Raw genomic sequence first — 18,068 nt, 5'->3', positions numbered from 1 at the left:
CAGAGAAATCTTTCCTGAAAGGAAGAATCAACTGATGTAGCAAACTTCATTGTTGTCTTATTTTAAGAAATTGCCACAGCCACGCCAGCCTTCAGCAACCACCACCCTGATCAGTCAGCAGCCATCAACACTGAGGCAAGCAAAAAGATTATAACTCACTAAAGGCTCAAATGATGGTTAGCATTTCTTTAGCAATAACGTTATTTTTTAGTTAAGGTATGTGTGTTTTTTTAAGACATGATACTATGGCACACTTAAAAAGGTTATAGTATAAACATAACTTTTATGTGCACTGGGAAATTAAAAAATTCACATGACTCATTTTATTGTGAAATTTGCTTTACTGCAGTGGTCTGGGACCAAACCTGCAATATCTCCAAGGTATGGCCATAGTGGTTTGGCCTACCTATGAGCAATGAATATTTCTCCAATTGTTCAGATGCATTTATTTGTGTTGAAAAGTGTTTTGTAACTGTGTTCCTCTAGTTCCAGTGTGTATGCTGGCAGGTAGATTCTCAGGCATTTTATACTGTCTGCAGTTATTTTAAATGGAATTTCTTTCTATCTCTTCCTTTTGGCTTTTGTTGGCATTGTATAGAAATGCTGATGATTTATATGGATTTATTTTATATTCTTGCAGAGATCTTTTGCAGCACAGAATGCAACCAGAAGATATGGAAAGTCTGAGATTAGTGAGACAGCAGGGATGATAGAAGGAGAATTGGTCTTATGTGTTTATATTAGAAACCAATTTCTCCTATATCTTGGAAATGGTTGCTTCCTCCTATCAGAATGTAAGTTGCTTGAAGGAAGAGACTGTTTTTGCTTTTTTATTTGTATTCCCAGAGCTTAGCACAATGTTTGGCACGTAACAAAGTAAGCACTTAACACAGGGTTTCCCAACCTAGTGTATGACTATCTTCAAGGGCTAATGGAAGCCTGTCAAAGAAATATGGGGACTATTTAGCAAATAACTATATTACTCTACTGAAATATTAAAAAGTAGTAGGGTTAGTGGAAAAAATTGGACTGTGAAGAAGAAGGGCATGAGTAGGAAAGTGAGGGAGCACAATAACACATCTGCATAATCTGAAAGACTACTGATGGACTAATTCCTTCTGACTGAACCAAATGAAAACCAAGATGGGTTTTGGATACAAAGATCTTTTACTATTAAGCCAGGGGGGAAAAAAATCAGTGACAGTGACCCAATAAAAGATCAACTGATTTCTGCAATGACCTGAAACTCTAAAGTGATTTCCCATCAATAGAGTCACAAAATTTTTGGCATAACCTTGAAGAAGCACATTTCATTCTTACTACACATGCTCACAATTCCGTTTATAATTACTTATCTTTGTGAATTAGAATTTTCTGTCTCATTCTTAAAGAGGCAGCTCAACATGATATGTGGCTTTTTCAATAACTATACTGAGACCAAAACTGTTAGTTGCCAAGAAACAAAATCAAGGGTCTCAAATTAATTTGACGGTTCTGATAAACATCTAATAAAATTAAGAAACTAAAAAATTTTATGTACTAAATAAAAGTTTTCTTTATGAAAAATTAATCTCTTATTTCTCATAGTAATAGTTTAACTGAAACCAAAAGAGCAGGGTGAAGAAAAAAGGTTGGGAACCCCTGGATCAATAAATGCTTTTTCATTCATGATTCCCAAACTGTCCTATAAATTGATTTGATATTTATTGCCTTTTAGTATTGTCTTTATATAGGCTGTTGCTGTCATTCTCTGTATGTTTCTTCGCTTCTCTTTCACTTTCTTTCACTTTTAAAAGCCCAACTCAAAGGCCTATAAGAAGCCTTCTTTGATCTCCATATTTAGTAATGTTCTGTTCTTTTAGATCTTAAAAACGTTTTTTAAAGGAGAAAAATCACAAAACTGTGCTACCTGGTCTGCTACAACTTTATGTTACATAATCTTAACTGGGTCCTCATGATTTCAGAGTAATCCTTTTACACCTCCCTAAATGATTCACTACCCCACTCGTTATAGTGGCTTTTAATCCCTCCTCAAACTTCATACAGCTTCCAATTCTTTCCACCTCTCAGCTAAGGACCTTGACTCACATATATTTCACTGAAAAAAGTGAGGCCATTCAGGGACAGCTTTCTCCCTTATCATCTCGCATCACTCAGATGCCTTCTATAATTTTCTCTACCTTTACCCATGTCTCATTGAAGATATGGCTCTTCTTGCCAAGACAAACCTCTCTATGTGCTCAAGTGATCACATTCCATCTCATCTTCTCCAGCAGATTACCCCCCTTATTCCTACACTGTGATCTTCAATCACCCCCGTTAACTGTTTGCTTCCCTATTTGCCTAAAAACATACCCATGTCTTCTTGATTGTCCTATGTGCTCCTTCCCTTTCATAGCAAAATTTCTTGAGAAGGCTTTCTACAATAGGTACCTCCATTTCCTTTCCTCTCATTATCTTTTTAACTCTCTACAGCTCTGCTTCTGACCTCATCATTTTGGGAACTGCTATCCCCAAAGTTACCATTATTTCTTAAATTGCCAAATCTAAAGGACTTTTTTCAATGCTCATCCTTCCTGACCTTTTAACCTTTGACATGGTAGCACTCTTTTCTCTCTGATACTTTCTTCTCTCTAGGTTTTTGTAATATTGCTCTATCCTGGTTTTTCTACCTGTCTGACTGCTTCTTCTCAATGTCCTTTGCTAGATCCTTGTCTATGTTAAACCCACTAATGGTGAATGTTCCCCATGGTTCTGTCCTGGGCCCTCTTCTCTTCTTCTATACTATTTCATTTGATGATATCATCAATCCCATGAATTCAATTATCATCGCTATGATGATGATTCTCAAATCTACTTAACCAGCCCTAACCTCTAAACTTGAATCTCTAAACTGAACTCCTTATCTTCCCCCCCCAACATTCCTCCATTCCAAACTTCCCTATTACTATTCAGGGTACAACCATGCTCCCAATCATCCAGCCACCAACCTAAGTGTCATCTTCAACTTCTTAATCTCTTTCACGCCCATTCCCTCCCACTCCCAATCTAACTTGTTGTCAAGGCCTGTTGATTTGACCTTTGTAGCATCTCTTGATTTCTTGTATATTCTGCCTTCTCTCCTCTGACACTGGCACCTTACTGGTGCAGGTCCTTAATCTCCCTCTACTTGGACTATCATAATAAACTTTTGGTTGGTCTCCCTGACTCAAGTCTTTCACTACTCCAGCCTACCCTCCACTCAATTGTCAAACTGATCTTTCTAAAGTAGGGGTCCGATCATGTCCCTCCCTATTCGAGAAACTCTAGCGACTCCTTATCAGTTGCAGGATCAAATATAAAATCCTTGGTGTCGCATTCCAGTGACACTGGCTTCCTTGCTGTTCCATGAAGACATTCCATCTTCCAACTCTTTGTCTTTTTACTAGCTGTCCTCCATGCTTGGAATTCTCTCCCTCCTCATTTCTACCTCCTGACTTCCCTGGCTTCCTTCAAATCTCAGCTAAAATGGTAACTTCTAGAGAAGGCATTTCCTGATCCCCCTTAATTCTAGTTTTTTCTCTGCTGGTTATTTCCAATTGATCCTGTATATAGCTTGTTCATACATAGTTGTTTGCATATTGTCTCCCCATTATACTACAGAGTAACTGAGAGAAGAGACCTTTTTTTCGCCTTTCTTTATATCTGTACCACTTAACACAGTGCCTAGCACATAACACGCCCTTAATAAATGCCTGTTGATTGACATGCATTATAATTATCTATGCATCTGTTGAATTTCTTGTGAGCAAGGATACAGCCTTTTCATAAAATAAAAACAAACAAAAAATCCACAGCACTTCTCTTAAACCAAACTCATTCATGACTAAATTATACACTGACTTATTTTAAGGTATACAAGAAAGTCTGCCATACTTCCAAATATTTGGTTTTTAAAAAAGAGCTCACCATTCCATCAGACAACCTATCCATTCCAACTCCACAACAGTTACTGTTGATGAATCCTGTGAAGAACCATCTTGTGTTCCTTCTGGATCTACCGATGGAATTTACTAACAAAAGATTTCTCACACTTGGCCAAAAATAATTGAAGAGGCCAGTGTGAAAACAAAGATGCCTTTTCTAGATAATGTGTTATGTAAGCTACTCAAAAGAATGATTCATTTCCAATTTAAAGATAATGCAGGAGTGAAGACCTGCCAAATGACTGAAGATCAACTAGCTCTGGACATGTGTTATCTTAAAATTCTTCTGTAAGCAATAATAATCAACACAAACATTCAGGATAATTTTAAGGATCTCTTTTTTGGTAGCATTAAATAATTTCTCAATGAAAAATATGCTCAACTTAATTTAAACTATGCAACTCAGTAGGAAGTATAGTGTAGAAGAAGAAGAACTGCGTGTGGAGTCAGGGGGCCTGGGTTCAAATCCCAGCTATGGCACTCACAGGGCAAGTTGTTTTGGCCCCTCTGGGTCTCAAGGGTCCTGTAAAATGAAGAGGTTGAACTAGATGAACTCAAAACTCTTTCCAGTTCTAAAACTGACATGATGACCTGGTTACATGTAGTCTGTGTGAGAACACTGTAGGTGGCAGCCATGAAGATAATTTAACTAATGAATGACAAATCAACTTTTCCAAAATTAGCTGTAGATTGCCTTTGCTAAAGTCCTTCCCTGATGCCTCACTGTGCTATGGAGTTGACCCTGGCAAAAATGACTTTAGTGGAACACAAGCTCTGGAGGACTCTATGCCAAGCTGAAAAGGCTCTCAATATTGAACTGTTCGTCATCTGGGAATCAGCTTAAATTCACAGAGGTTGGCCATAGAGGGATGCATTTTTTGGCCAAAGCAACTCTTTAAGACATTCTACAAAGTTGCAGAAGTATGATCTGTGACAATGTATAGAACACCCACAGCAATGAAATTCCCTTTCCCTAAATAACAGTAATGATAATAATGATGATGATGATAAACAATGGCATTTACATAGTTCTTTAGGCTTGAAAACCCCTAACATGTTGACTCATTTGATCTTCATAACTCTGTAAGGTACTATTATTACCCCATTTTGTAGATGAGGAAACCTGATGAAGAAGAAAGAGTGTGTAAATGCTTCGTAGCCCTAGTCAGATTCTTAATTGCTTGTCAGTCCACAATACTAAGAAGTTCTAAGTACTCTTGTGAACTTTTATCATCCTGTTTCTTACAGACAGAGAAGATACCTTTATCTGCTATTCTGTACCTAGACTTCTAAGCCTTTTAAGCCCTATGAAAATACCCCACAGTGATGATGAGGACATATAGTTCCTCTTAATGACCTCTGTTGTAGGAGACATATCTTAAATTATGATTCTTCATTTACAAACTCAGGATCCTTGTAAATAGAGGGATTTAACTACAAAATCAGCACTACACTTCTTGGTCATAAAAAAACCCCCAACAACTCACCTCTCTTTTCTTCTTCCCGTTTTAGTTTATCTTCTTCTATTTCTTTTGGTAACTTTTCCTTTTTCTCTTTCTCCACATCATTATGGAGATGCTTTGTTGTATAACTGAGTGCTGGTGAGAGAAGGATTTCTCCGTTTTTGCAGAGCTCGTCACGGATTTTAATAAAGAATTGTTGAAGTTCTACTGCATCTTCGTATATTTCTGAATCCGTCCTGGAAGGACACAGGGTATATTTTCAGTTGAATTATTGTCATTACTCTTCCTTTCCTATCTCTTCTCATACACGCCAAATAGCATTAAAACGAGCGTTTGTTTTCAGTGATACTGAATACAATTCAGGTACAGGGAAATAATGTGGATACATTTCTAAAGTACTGCTAAAAAAAACTGACTCTTACCAGTTTAACTACTATTTGTAATATGGTCTGTTCATTTCATATCACATATGGCATATGTCCAACAAACAGACCAATGGCTTCTCAAATTGAAAGGAGTGTTCAAATTCAAATACTCAAGGGGAAATCATATGTTTTCATTATTATGAGGTTTTGTTATAAGGGTTGAAGGGGCTTTTGGTACATCCAAATGCACCAAAACTAGCATCTAAATGCTTGTTACATAGGATATATACTGCTAGATTTTATATAATTCTTATGGGTGGCTAGCATAGGCTCTTTGACTCTTTATTGGCTATGTGGGCTAGTGGGATACAAAGTGAATATTCAAAAATCTGAGTTATAACACAAAGAATCAGAAGGGGTTCTGACAACAGTCAAATAACTTTTTTTAAAAAAGCCATTAACATCAATTTTATTCCCAAATATCAGTTTTCACTTTAGTTTCATTGTTGTTGAGAAAAAACAATTTCTGGACAACTGGGAGGATGCGAGTGGAAACTAAGTCTCAGAAAAGTCAAGGGTCATATCACCAATAAAATGTCAGGCCTGATTCACACCTAGGTGTCTTGACTCAAAGTCCTTTTCAACACTATGCTACCACGTGACCTCTAGCAGTTTGCTAAACTTTTTGGGGCATCAGTTTTCTTATACAGAAATGAGGTGGCTGATATAAATATAAATAACTTTGAATCTCAGAGACTGAAAATTATCCAAAATGCTAGTTTGTCAGTCAAATATTCTATTATGTAATTATAGAATCATTTTGTCAAGATATGAGGAAAGGATACTTCTGTGTCTCCATGTCATCATGAGAGGAGCTGGGAGAGGAGCTAGAAAGGGGAAGGAGATGCTTGTTTTTATTAGCTATGACAGTGCTGTTCCTGGGACAAGGACAGCAGCAATGTATGCAACACGGTTAAGCCATAAGTGCCTCTAATGAGAGGAATTCAAACAATAAAGCTACTACTAAGCTACCACTTGAAACAAACTGTTTTCTTAGGAACAAACAGAAGAGTATGGTAAAGAACTTGATGAGGTTTCGCTTGAAAGATACCTAAACACAATCCTTTTTGGGTACAGAAGTAGATCACTCTCAGAAATGAGAGCCATATTTTCCAGGAAAAGTGTTATGGGTACACATGAATGCCAAATTCAACTTTGATGTATGTTTTGAGTATTCTGAAATCTAGTTATTGAAAACATCAAATGGATAACTGCAAGTAAATAGTTTGTAATTTTAAGTTAAAAGCTAATTGTATATTCAGTGACTACATCTCCAGACAGGCTGTTAACTCTTAATAGAAGAGCTCTTGTGTGTGGGGGTGGTAAAGAGGCTTTCTTGGCATAAATGGCACCAGGTAATCGACAAATTAACATTTAAAAGAAAGTGAGTGAACAGTGAGTTAGCTTTCTGTGGGAAATGGTTGTTTTTCTCATATTGAAGGGAAAGGTGAAATAAAAAGGTAAAAATAAAAGACCTGATTCTATTCTGAGGCAAGCATTCTGGCTAATTTGTGGGAAATCTTTTCAAAGGAAGCAGATGATCTGAAGAAATGATGAACTTTTCAGGGTCCTTGCTATACTTCCCTTGTCCCTGACTTTCTGTGTATTACACAGGTCTAAAAGCAAGCAGGACAGAACACTTATCCTGAAGCAATGCCAGCAGATGAAGGTGGAAAGTGGCCAAGTGTTTGAAACTATAAATCAAGTAGAAAACACCAGACATTTTCCTGGAAAGTAATGAAGATTTCCCTCTACGAGCCACCCTTGTACTTTTACGGACTGCTACCATTCAACAACTTATTCAAGTATTTCCTCTGCCAATATAATGAAATGCAGAGGGCCAAATGCTTTATTTTGAGTCACCTACATTGGTAATCTTTTCAAATCTTTTGTTCTACTAAATTCACATTCAAATTGAACCACTAAGCTCCTTTACTGAGTTCTCAATCATTCCCCTGCCTGCCCAACAGACATCTAGGGAACATCTGCTGTGTGCAGTCACTGTCAGGGGCTGGGATGAAATCATGGAGAGTGGGAGAGGAAGAATTCACCAGCTCCTTGGTGAGCAATAAGGAAGATGAACCATGATAAAAACAACTAGCTAAAAAGGGTGCCTCAGATCTATGGAAGCCCATAGTGCTTCTCAGATGCTACTTGTGTGAAGATCTTGCCAAACTATGCATTTATAATGATTCTTCTAATACTGCACCAAATGATGGACGTGATTCCCTCTTTTCCTTTTTCCCAACTGAAGTATGTGTTCTAGTTTTACTAGATTCATGCACAGTCCGTGGATTTCATCTCCTTAAAAACCGTTATGTCATTATTGCACAATTTTGGACTCAATGGAGCTGTAACCAAACTTTCTGCAATGAGAATATCACCGAACAAGACAAGGTAGCTTCCTCCAGGTGATGATTTAGGAGATGCAAAGAAGACAAACGATGGTCTGTGTGTCTAAGTGCAAGCAGTCTCTGAAAGAACTTGCTAGCAGCAACTAATCCGGAAACCACTCAGTAAGCCACTGAAATCTATTGGGGGAGGACACTTGAAATTGGGGACAGGAATTTCTGACATCTGTGACTACTAACAATTTTGTCATAGCAGGAGATCTGAGCTTCAGTTTCTTTGCCTGAAAAATATATGAGTTGGATTAGATCAGGGGTTCCTAATTTTCCTTTTAACTCCTTGGCAATTTAGTAAAGTCTATAGATCCCTTCTTAGAATGTTTTTTTTAAAAATAATAATGATAATAATAATAATAATAACTAGCATTTACATAGTGCTTTAAAGTTTGCAAAGTACTTTACAAATATCTCATTTTATCTTCACAACAACCCTGAAAGTTAGGGGTTATTATTATTTCCCATTTTAAGATGAGAACACTGGGGCAGCTAGGTGGCACAGTACACAGAGCACCGGCCCTGGATTCAGGAGGACCTGAGTTCAAATCCAGCCTCAGACACATAACACTTACTAGCTCTGTGACCCTGGGCAAGTCACTTAATCCCATTACCTAGCAAAAACAAAAACAAAACAAAACAAAAAAGAAACAAGATGAGAACACTGAGGCAGACAGAGGTTAAGTGACTTGCCCAGGGTCACATAGCTATCTGCTAAACTTTGGTCCTCCTTACTCCAGGTCTTGTGCTCTATCCACTGCACCATCTAGCTGCCTAACACATAAAACAAAATAAGATTACAAGCAAAACTAATTATATTGAAATGTGGTTATCAAAACATTAGAAAAAATCAAATTTATGAGAGTTCATGGACAACCTGAAATCTATCCATAAAGGGGAGCTCATGGACCTCAAATAAGAACCCTTGTACTAGATGATTTTTAAAGCTCCTTCTAGTTCTAACCCATATGTCAAGGTTTTCAATCTACGTAAATAACATAGAGGCAGCACAACATAGTAGAGGGTGAACCTTGAAGTCAGAAAGACCCGGCGTTCAAATCCTGCCTGATACACGCTAGCTATTTATTAGCAGGCATGTCATTCTTCCTCTCAGTGCCCCAGGCAGATCTCTACAAGTGTAAATTTCAGACAAATGGCAGAGCTGTATCAGTGGAGGAAGTTCCCTATGTTGATGAAATCAAAAGTCTAGGATGACAACCTCTCTCCAAAACAACAACCAGCAAACTCTGACCACAAACCTAACGTAATAAAACTATCAGCAAGGGGGTATTTCCTATGAAGTGCTAAAAGCAGCAGGTTATCTCCATAAATGACTGCATCATTCACAGATATAAAGGAAACTCAGTCTCTGGAGGTGCCTCTAAATGATCCAGAGGGTATTGAGCCCAAGGCACACCTGAAAAGAAATCCCCTTTACAACGAGCACAAATCGGTGCTTCGCTTCAAGGACAAACTTTATCTCTCTAGACAGCCCTGGACTTGGACTCAGGAAGACAGGAATTTAAATCCTACCCGAGACCTGGACAAGTCACTTAACCTCTGTCTGCCTCAAATCCCTCATATATAAATGAGGATAACAGCACCCAACTCCCAGGGTTATTGTCAGGACAAAATGAGAAAATATTTATAAAGTGCTCTGAAAACCTTACAGTGCTATATAAATGCTAGCTATTATTACCACCACCACCACCACCACCACCACCACTTTTAGTAGACAGCCAATTCTATTTTTGGAAGTTCATTCCCTTTTCTACATAACAGCCCATTATCCAAAGAAAGCAATAAATACAATATTTAAGTACCCTTTAACTCAGGGTTTCCTAAATTAGGGTCTGTGAACTTTTTTTAAAAAAATTTTGTTAACTATATTTCAATGTAATAAGTTTCCTTTTTAACTCATGTATTTTCTTTTATGCATTTAAAATCATTATTCAGAAAAGAGAGCCACATATTTTTATCAGATTGACTGCCCAAAGGGTCTATGACCTCCAAAAAGGTTAAGAATCTCCGCTTTAGCTCTTTACCAAGTATCTTCCCCCCCCCCACCCCAAGCATGCTGAGAAGCCACGTGGAATACATGAAAGGATCTTCAACTGAGAGTCCTAAGTCCTAGATCTGACTCTTGGCTCTCTTATTAGCTGTGTGACTTTGGGTAAGTCCTTTAACTTAAATGTCAAGTCCACACTTGGGTTAAAAAAAAATCAACTATACAAGAAAGACTTGATGTGGCATGAATAGACATGAGTTTACATGAAAAAAAAAACGATCTGGTGATCTCAGGATCCACCACTGAAGAGGCTGCTTTAGAAGCTGGTGGGTTCTCCCCTACTGGAGCAGCACTTGTGGGGGATGCTGTTGAGAGGTGGCTTGGGCAGGTTTGACCAAGACAGCCTCTGAGGTCCCTACCAATTCCTAAGAACATGCCAGCTTTTCTGGCTGTCATGTCCTACTGCTGTTGTGATGATGACACTGATACCTATCACGTGGAGTACCTGAATGTTTCCAAAGCACTTTATAGACATTATCTCACTTGAGCTTCAAAATAACCTGCTGAGGAAAGTGACGTGGGTATTACCTCCATTTTATGCAGGAGGAAACTTAAATGCAGAGAAGGTTAAGGGGCTTGCCTATTATTAGACAGCTAGTAGATATCACAAAAAGGATTCAGACCCAAGGCTTTGTGACTCTAAGTCCAATGCTCTTTCCATGGTACCAGAAACTCAAATGCCAAACACTTTATCTAGCTCTACCTCTTTCATCTGGTATTTATGCAGCTGATTAAAAAAAACAACTGAAGTACTTCACATTTATCCCTGTCAAATTTCATTTTACTGGCCCCTCATACTAGACCAAGGCTCCTAATCTGAGGTCTGTGAACTTGTTTTAAAAACATTTTAATAACTGTATTTCAATACAATTGGTGTCCTTTGTATTTTTTATTTTATATTATGCATTTAAAAGCATTATTCTTAGAATGGGTTTCAACAGATTAGCCCACCAAAGAAGCCTCTGTAACACAAGAGAAGTTAAGAACTTCTTCTTAGACAGAAGACATCTTTTAAGATCCAAAGTATTAGTTCTTCTTCCTGACTTCTTACAAGTCTGAGTAACATTTCAATTCATGACTCACAGATGCTCAGAGCTGTGAGACCCAGCTGGATAAGGGACTTGCCCAAGGTTACACAGCTAGTTAGAAGAAGGACTTGGATTAAAATTTAGGTTTTCTGATATACCACATAGCCTCTAGACACTGGAAATATTTGGTAATGATCTCTAAAAGATCCTTAAGTCTTATATTTATTGCTTCATTTAATTAACTCATGTCAGTATGAATTACACTAAACTCAGCTCTTTAAAAATCTGAAGAAAACTCCTTTAAAGTGGAAAAGACCACTAATTTTGGTCTAATTTTTAGAGAACATGGCATTAAAGCTTATGATATATTCTTATACTGTTAACTTTTAAAGCCCTACAGATCTAGTCTTTCTTTCCAGACTGATTGGACATTACTCTGCCTCCCACACTCAGTGATCTGGACCAACTGGCCTTGTCTCTGTTTCTTACCCAAAGCAACCCCTCATGCCTCCTTACTTAGACCTCAGAGTTCTCTTCCTTTAAAATGTAGCTTAAGCAATATTTTCTGTATGAAGCCTTTCCTGATTCCTCCAACGGCTAGGGGGCCCCTCCCCCCCAACCACCCTGTGTATATGTGTATTTATTAGCTTTACATTTATGCTGCATATATTTTATAAGTCCTTGTTGTCTCCATTAGAATGTAAGCTCACTAAAAGCAAAAACTTCTTTATTCTTTGTACGTATATTTCCAGTGCCCAAAATAGTGCCTGCCAAATAGCAGTCATTTAATACATCCTTTTCAATTGGTTGCATTTAATTAATACAATCTATGGAATATATTCTTGGATTTGTATCTGGTGAATTTTTAAAAGATATTTTATAAAATGGTTTTATTTTAGCTCCCACATAAATGTTTCTCCTTAATGCTTGTCTTCTGATTTTTAATTGTCCTTTCTAGTATTAATTTCATCTGTTCACTCTCTCTTTTCCCTGACAAATTACAATTGCCCTCCAGATTTTAAAATTGGAGTTTCAGAACAGAATCCCTCCATCAGATCATCAGATGTCAGTGATGGAACTCTCTTATACTCTGAATAATGTGAAACGAAGTTGCACAAAATGCAGATCATTTTGTTAACCTCCAAATAAAACTTATTTGTCTTCCAAAGGAAATAGTCTAACTTACCGATTCATTCTTCTTGCCCTTTCCAGCACGTCAAACATCTGTTCTTGAAATAAGTCCAGCCTGCGATAGCGATTATTTTCAACATTCTTCCTAATTATGTCAAAAGTCAGAGGGGGTTTGTTTGGGAAACTAGGATCCACAGAAGGGATTTCAGCTAAGGAGTCACTGTAGCACCTTCCCTCATCGTCCTGATGGCTCATTACAGACACAAAAAGATTGTGGATAAGCTCCTGGATAAGTAGCGTCACATTAGGAACATGAGAGTCCTCATCTCCTTCTATGTCTCTTCGAGTTTCAAGCAAGACCTTATGCAGGACTAAGGCATCTTTGTAAATCAGGGATTCGGGCTCATTATATGTGCAAGCATTATTAAACATCATGACAAAGTCTTCAACCATGGAGTCGATGTCTTGGTACTTGTTAGCCATCATGTGGCTTCTGATCTTTTCCATGTCCACAGGCTTTTTGATGGTGAGATAGTAGTCTGGCAGCTCTGACCTGGAGGGGAGTCTCAGGAAGATGGCGCTGAGCCGGCGGCCCCGCTTATCTGTGTAGTTCTTCACTGCTTCATATACTTCATTTAGTTTCTGTTGCATTGGAGTCATGTATTTTGACTTTTTAGGAGAAATGCCACTCTTTCTACCTAAAAAAATAGTTTCAAAAGTTATAGGAGCAATAAAATATTTCCATTTCTCCCACAGCCTACTCTTCTCCTCCTGTGGCTCAAGCATCCAAGTAAAGATAGGCTAGATAATCTAGGGACAAATATGATTATTCTGAATTCTATCTTTTATGAATACATATGTCCTATATTAGTGGTTCCCAACCTTGTGGTTACTGCAAGGAGTTCAAGAATCCATATGCAAATCCACAAATAAACCAAAATAGCTCTATGGGCTAAAGGTACTGCAATATATGCAATGTTATATATAGATGCTAATGGGATTAGAAAGATACAAATTCATTTAAAAGCTTTACTGAATTCAGAGTAGCTTTCTGTCATTAAGTATTTTTATACTATTTATACTAATCGTACAACTACAAATATATAGGGATTAATGAACTTCTTTGATGTAAAAAAGGGATGCTCAGTCAAAAAGGTTGGGAATTACTTTCCTAAATGGTTTTGCTGCAGAAAATTATCAATTAAAAGAAAGATTAAGCTGCTAGGATGGAACCTCCTCCTTCTATGAGAAGAATATATATATATGATAATGGTCAGTGTTAGCTGCCATACTACTGAAGGTCCAGGAACCCTCTGACAACTCTTACAAAGTTCAAGAAAGGCAGGAGGAGTGTGGACAGAGAACTGACCATATGAAAATGGAACTCTATTCAGAATTTCAATCTTGACTCACTGGTTTACTTACAGATTAGTTCTTTTTCCTCTCAAAATGCCAATTTTCTCACCACCAAAATTAAGAGTAATTCCTCCTCCCATCCACCTGTCCTAAGCCTATTAACAAGCTAGAGATGAGATCAGATTGATCAGTGACCCGAGATCGTCAGAGAGGTGCCACACAATAATGCATTCATATTACCATCGTAGCTCTTCCTCTGGACTTTGATTTCCTTGATTTAAACATTTTAATTTGTAATGCTTCACTACTTACTAACTCTTCCATAGATTAAAATCCACTCAATTAGGAACAGAAGTTTATTACAAATGAAGTCTTTGTAAAGTACTGCCAAAAAAATTAAAAAGCACTCATTCTCTGGGTTCTATTACAATATCTAGGTAATAACTTTAACCTCAATATAAGTTAAAGATTTAATACTTTTATAAAGGGAATTCTAGATATAAAGCTCAGTAGGACAATTAATAAATGGCTAGAAATTTTGACACTGAATCTCTACCATAGTTGATCAGAATTTCAAACCGATTACTTTTCAGGTTCAGTTAAAAGCACAACGGCTTTTTTAAAAACAATATGTTGACTGATGACTCATTAAGCAGTGGATTTTTAAAAGTAGTTTTACGGTGAAACCACACGAAAATCAGCTAGCCCTGATATAGTGCTTTAGGGTTTGTAAAGAGTTTTACATATATTCTATAACCTTTTGAAGTAGATGCTATTACTACCATTCCAATTTTACATATGAGGAAACTGAAACATAGAGAGGTTAAATGACTTGATCAGGACCGAACAGCTAGTATCTAAGGTGGGATTTGAACTCGGGTCTTCCCGGCTAAGTCCTGTGCTCTATTCATTGTGTTAATTAGCTGCCCAGTGAACACATATTGGTTATATGTGTTTTTAAGTCTGGGCAAAAATATATCTTTAGGCTACATAAGGGTATCATAAAATAATGTTTGGAGATTTTCTTCACCTGATATTTTTCAGTTTTTAAATTATAAAAGTACCGGGCTTAAAAACCCCCCCATCACTCAAACATAGTGATCAGAAACATTTGACACAGTATTATTCTGCTACATTACTTGATAACTGAAAGCATCTTTTGTTCTTAATATTTTCCTACAATAAGAGATCTTTTTTGCTGGGTCATTATCCTATTCCTGCCCCTTAAGAGTGGTGCTATTACCTAAGGCTCTTTCCTGGGCCTTAATCTCTCCTTTCTTTTTAAATTAAAATAAAAGCATTTAATAATAAATTAGTTTAATTTAAATTTTTCATCCTTTTAAAAAACAGATGTTTTATTGACACCTTCCCCCGCCCCCGCTTTTAAATACTTCTGTCACTTCCCAGTGAATCCTACTCCCTTACCACAGAGAATTTCAGCTAAGAAAACAATAACAGAATTAATCTGTTATCTTGAATTGCAATTCAATTTCACATTACCATCTTCCTGCTGTGCATTTCTACCTCAATGCTAGATGTTCCATAGGCAACTCAAACTCAACATTTCCCAAATTATATTTCTATTTCCTTCCAGTCCTTCCTGCTCCCTGTCCTCCCCACCCCCATCCTTCAAATTACCCAAGTGTGCAGCCTTGGAGTCACCCTTGATCCTTGCCCCGCTCTAAGTCTTCTACCTGTACAATTTAAATCCATCCCATTCTCTCCATCCCCACAGCACCCTTGCTTCCAGTTCCCCTCTCTCAACCCATCCTTTACACTGTTGCTAAAATAATTTTCCTAAAACATGTCCCTGACCCTACTCAAAAATCTTCACTGGCTCATTGTCTCTAACATTACATTCAAATACTTTCTGGCCAGCTGTTCCAGCTTCCTTTCCCATCATTTCACCTTCCTTCTCTTCACATGCTGATCGAGTGACTTTGGCCTGCGGTCTCAGTGTTTCTGCACAAGGCGGTCCTCGCCACCTGCAATGTCCATCCCTCAAAGCTGTTTCAGTGAGCACCACCTCCTGCAGGGGTCTTCCTGGAACCCTCCTCTGTAATTCTCTCTACACAGTGTATGTCTCTCCACACCCCCAGAGAAGTGAACGCCTCAGCCTCAGGGGCAGGGGCTAGTTCATCTTTCGTTTTTGTATCCCCAGTGCCTAGAATAGTAAGTTCTTGGTATAGATGTTTGTTGAACGAACTGAGTAAGCAATGCTCCAATGAGACAACTATTTCTCAGTTAATTCCAAATCACAGAAGCTCAGAGCTGGACAGATTTTAAAAACAAACTAGTCAAAGCTTTCCCTGAGCAATGACCACCTCATAATACAGCCAAGAAGTAGTCTTCCAGTCTTCTGTTTGAAGACTTTCACAGGTGGTGAACCCTTTACCTCCCAAGAGAGCCCTTTTATGTCTGCCTGTTTGGGAGTTGGTGGTTGTAGAAACCTAAATCTGCCCCCAATCCCTCTTCTATGTGATGGCTATTCTAACAGACAGTTCTCGCTTTATGTAAGTGGTCTGTTCTGCAGACCTCTATGTCAAGTGATTTTTATATAATGTGCATTTACATAATGTGAATTTCCCCACAGATGTGGGGAAGGGAGGGAAGAAAGAAAGTAGGAAGGGGGCTGCATGACGTTGGAGGGAGGGGCTGGCACACAGTTCAAGGACATGTGGGGCTGGGGACAGAGAAGTGAGCACAGGAAGAGGAACACAGGGCTGGGGCTAGAACTAAGAGGAAGAACACATGGGAGGAAAACACATGGAAACTGTAAATGGACACAGGAGAGGATGGGCAACATGCAGGGGGCAGGGACACACACGAAGTACCTGAGTGTGAATGGACAGAAGACAGACATGTGGGGACCAGACATGTGGGTGTGTGAGTGGAGAGGGCCAAAAGCCCCCCATCTCGGTGCTGGAGGTCTCGAGCTAAGCCCTCAATCCAGTGGCAGCAGTCTCTTTGCACCTCTGTTCTTCTGTTTTCATTTGAAGGTTTTTTTTTTTTGTGGGGAGAGGGAGTGGGAGGCTGGGGAGCGCTGAGCCAAGGGGCAGGAGCAGAAAGAAAACACAGTACTGTGTGGTGAAGTCACCATAGGTTTTTTTGGAATGTCAATTTCTTTCAGAATTCTATATGTAAAGTTGAATTTGTATGATGCAAATTTACATAAAGCAAGAACTGTCTGTACTTGAGGATAGTTGTCACTTCACTCTGAGTCTTCTCTAAACTTGACCCAAGATACCTAGTTCTTTCAATCCATATACGGCCTAAGTTCTAAGGCCTTGCTGATCTGGGCTGCCCTCCTTTTTGGGGACCTGGTAGCACAATAATGTCCTTCCTCAAATGCAAATGCGGTCCAACCAGACTCTTAACCATCAGGACTATCAGCCTATGATTACTTTAGTTTTTCACTGTATATTGATTACACATAATTAACCTCTGTAATTCTCAGCCTAAGAGCACTAGAGGTAATTTTAAATCGAATTGATTACAAAATAAAAAAGGAATATGGGCTCCTGCACACTTGTGTATAATTGCAAACAGGGAAAGTTTTTATTACTCCGTCTTCTTTTATGTAACAAACACCCACAGTGTATAAGAAAGTAAACTGAAGCCATATGACATTTTTTACACCATTTCCTTTTCCCTACCTATTTTTCCCAGCTGAAGTATTTAGATTAGAAAAAGAGTGAGGGCAGAAGAATGGTCACTTAGATGCTAGAATGCTAGTGACTTCAAGAACTATCAATTACTTCATGACCTTTCAGTAAAATGGCAATCTCTCATTAAACACAACACTTAATGCACATGCACAATTCTGCCTTACTTAGCTTGAGTTTGGGAGAGGCCATGTCATCATCCTCAGGGAGTGGGCCCAGCTCTTTTCTCTTATCTCTGAGCATCTTCTCCAGAACATGGGCATCATTATACACCTATTTCCAAAACAACATCAAAAAGAAAAAAAGCGTTTAAGGGATCTGACACTATGCTAACTATTCCAGCAACTGCCTATGGGCAATGCAATTTTTTCTTGTGTTGAACCACATTTATGCATGTTATACTTCTCAAAAGTGTTTCTATTCCTTTGGGTCAAAAAAGCAGCAGATTAAGTCCAAATAGAAAGTATAGATGGAAACTTTGCTAATGTTGGGAAGACTGACACCTTGAATATGTGTTCTACACTAAAGTCATACTTGACACGTCTGATAATAGTCAGGAGGTGAA

General features: G+C 38.2%; 1 protein-coding gene across 28 annotated transcripts in view; it reads right to left on the bottom strand.

Annotated features, from left to right (window-relative positions):
• Positions 1 to 18,068, bottom strand: part of PBRM1 (polybromo 1) — a 120,456-nt gene that overhangs the window by 36,935 nt on the left and 65,453 nt on the right. For all 28 annotated transcript variants that reach the window (XM_020971512.2, XM_078152315.1, XM_078152320.1 and 25 more), the window contains 3 exons: positions 17,671 to 17,776; positions 12,538 to 13,180; positions 5,453 to 5,664 (listed from right to left, as the gene is read on the bottom strand). In XM_020971512.2, the coding sequence (XP_020827171.1) occupies positions 5,453 to 5,664; positions 12,538 to 13,180; positions 17,671 to 17,776 (961 nt within the window). The remainder of the gene's footprint in view (positions 1 to 5,452; positions 5,665 to 12,537; positions 13,181 to 17,670; positions 17,777 to 18,068) is intronic.

This window comes from Phascolarctos cinereus, unplaced genomic scaffold (assembly GCF_003287225.1).
Source record: "Phascolarctos cinereus isolate Bilbo 61053 unplaced genomic scaffold, phaCin_HiC Scaffold_4;HRSCAF=312, whole genome shotgun sequence".
Taxonomy (NCBI): domain Eukaryota; kingdom Metazoa; phylum Chordata; class Mammalia; order Diprotodontia; family Phascolarctidae; genus Phascolarctos; species Phascolarctos cinereus.
Note: the sequence above shows the minus strand (reverse complement) of the source record. Positions and strands in the feature narration are given on the sequence as shown.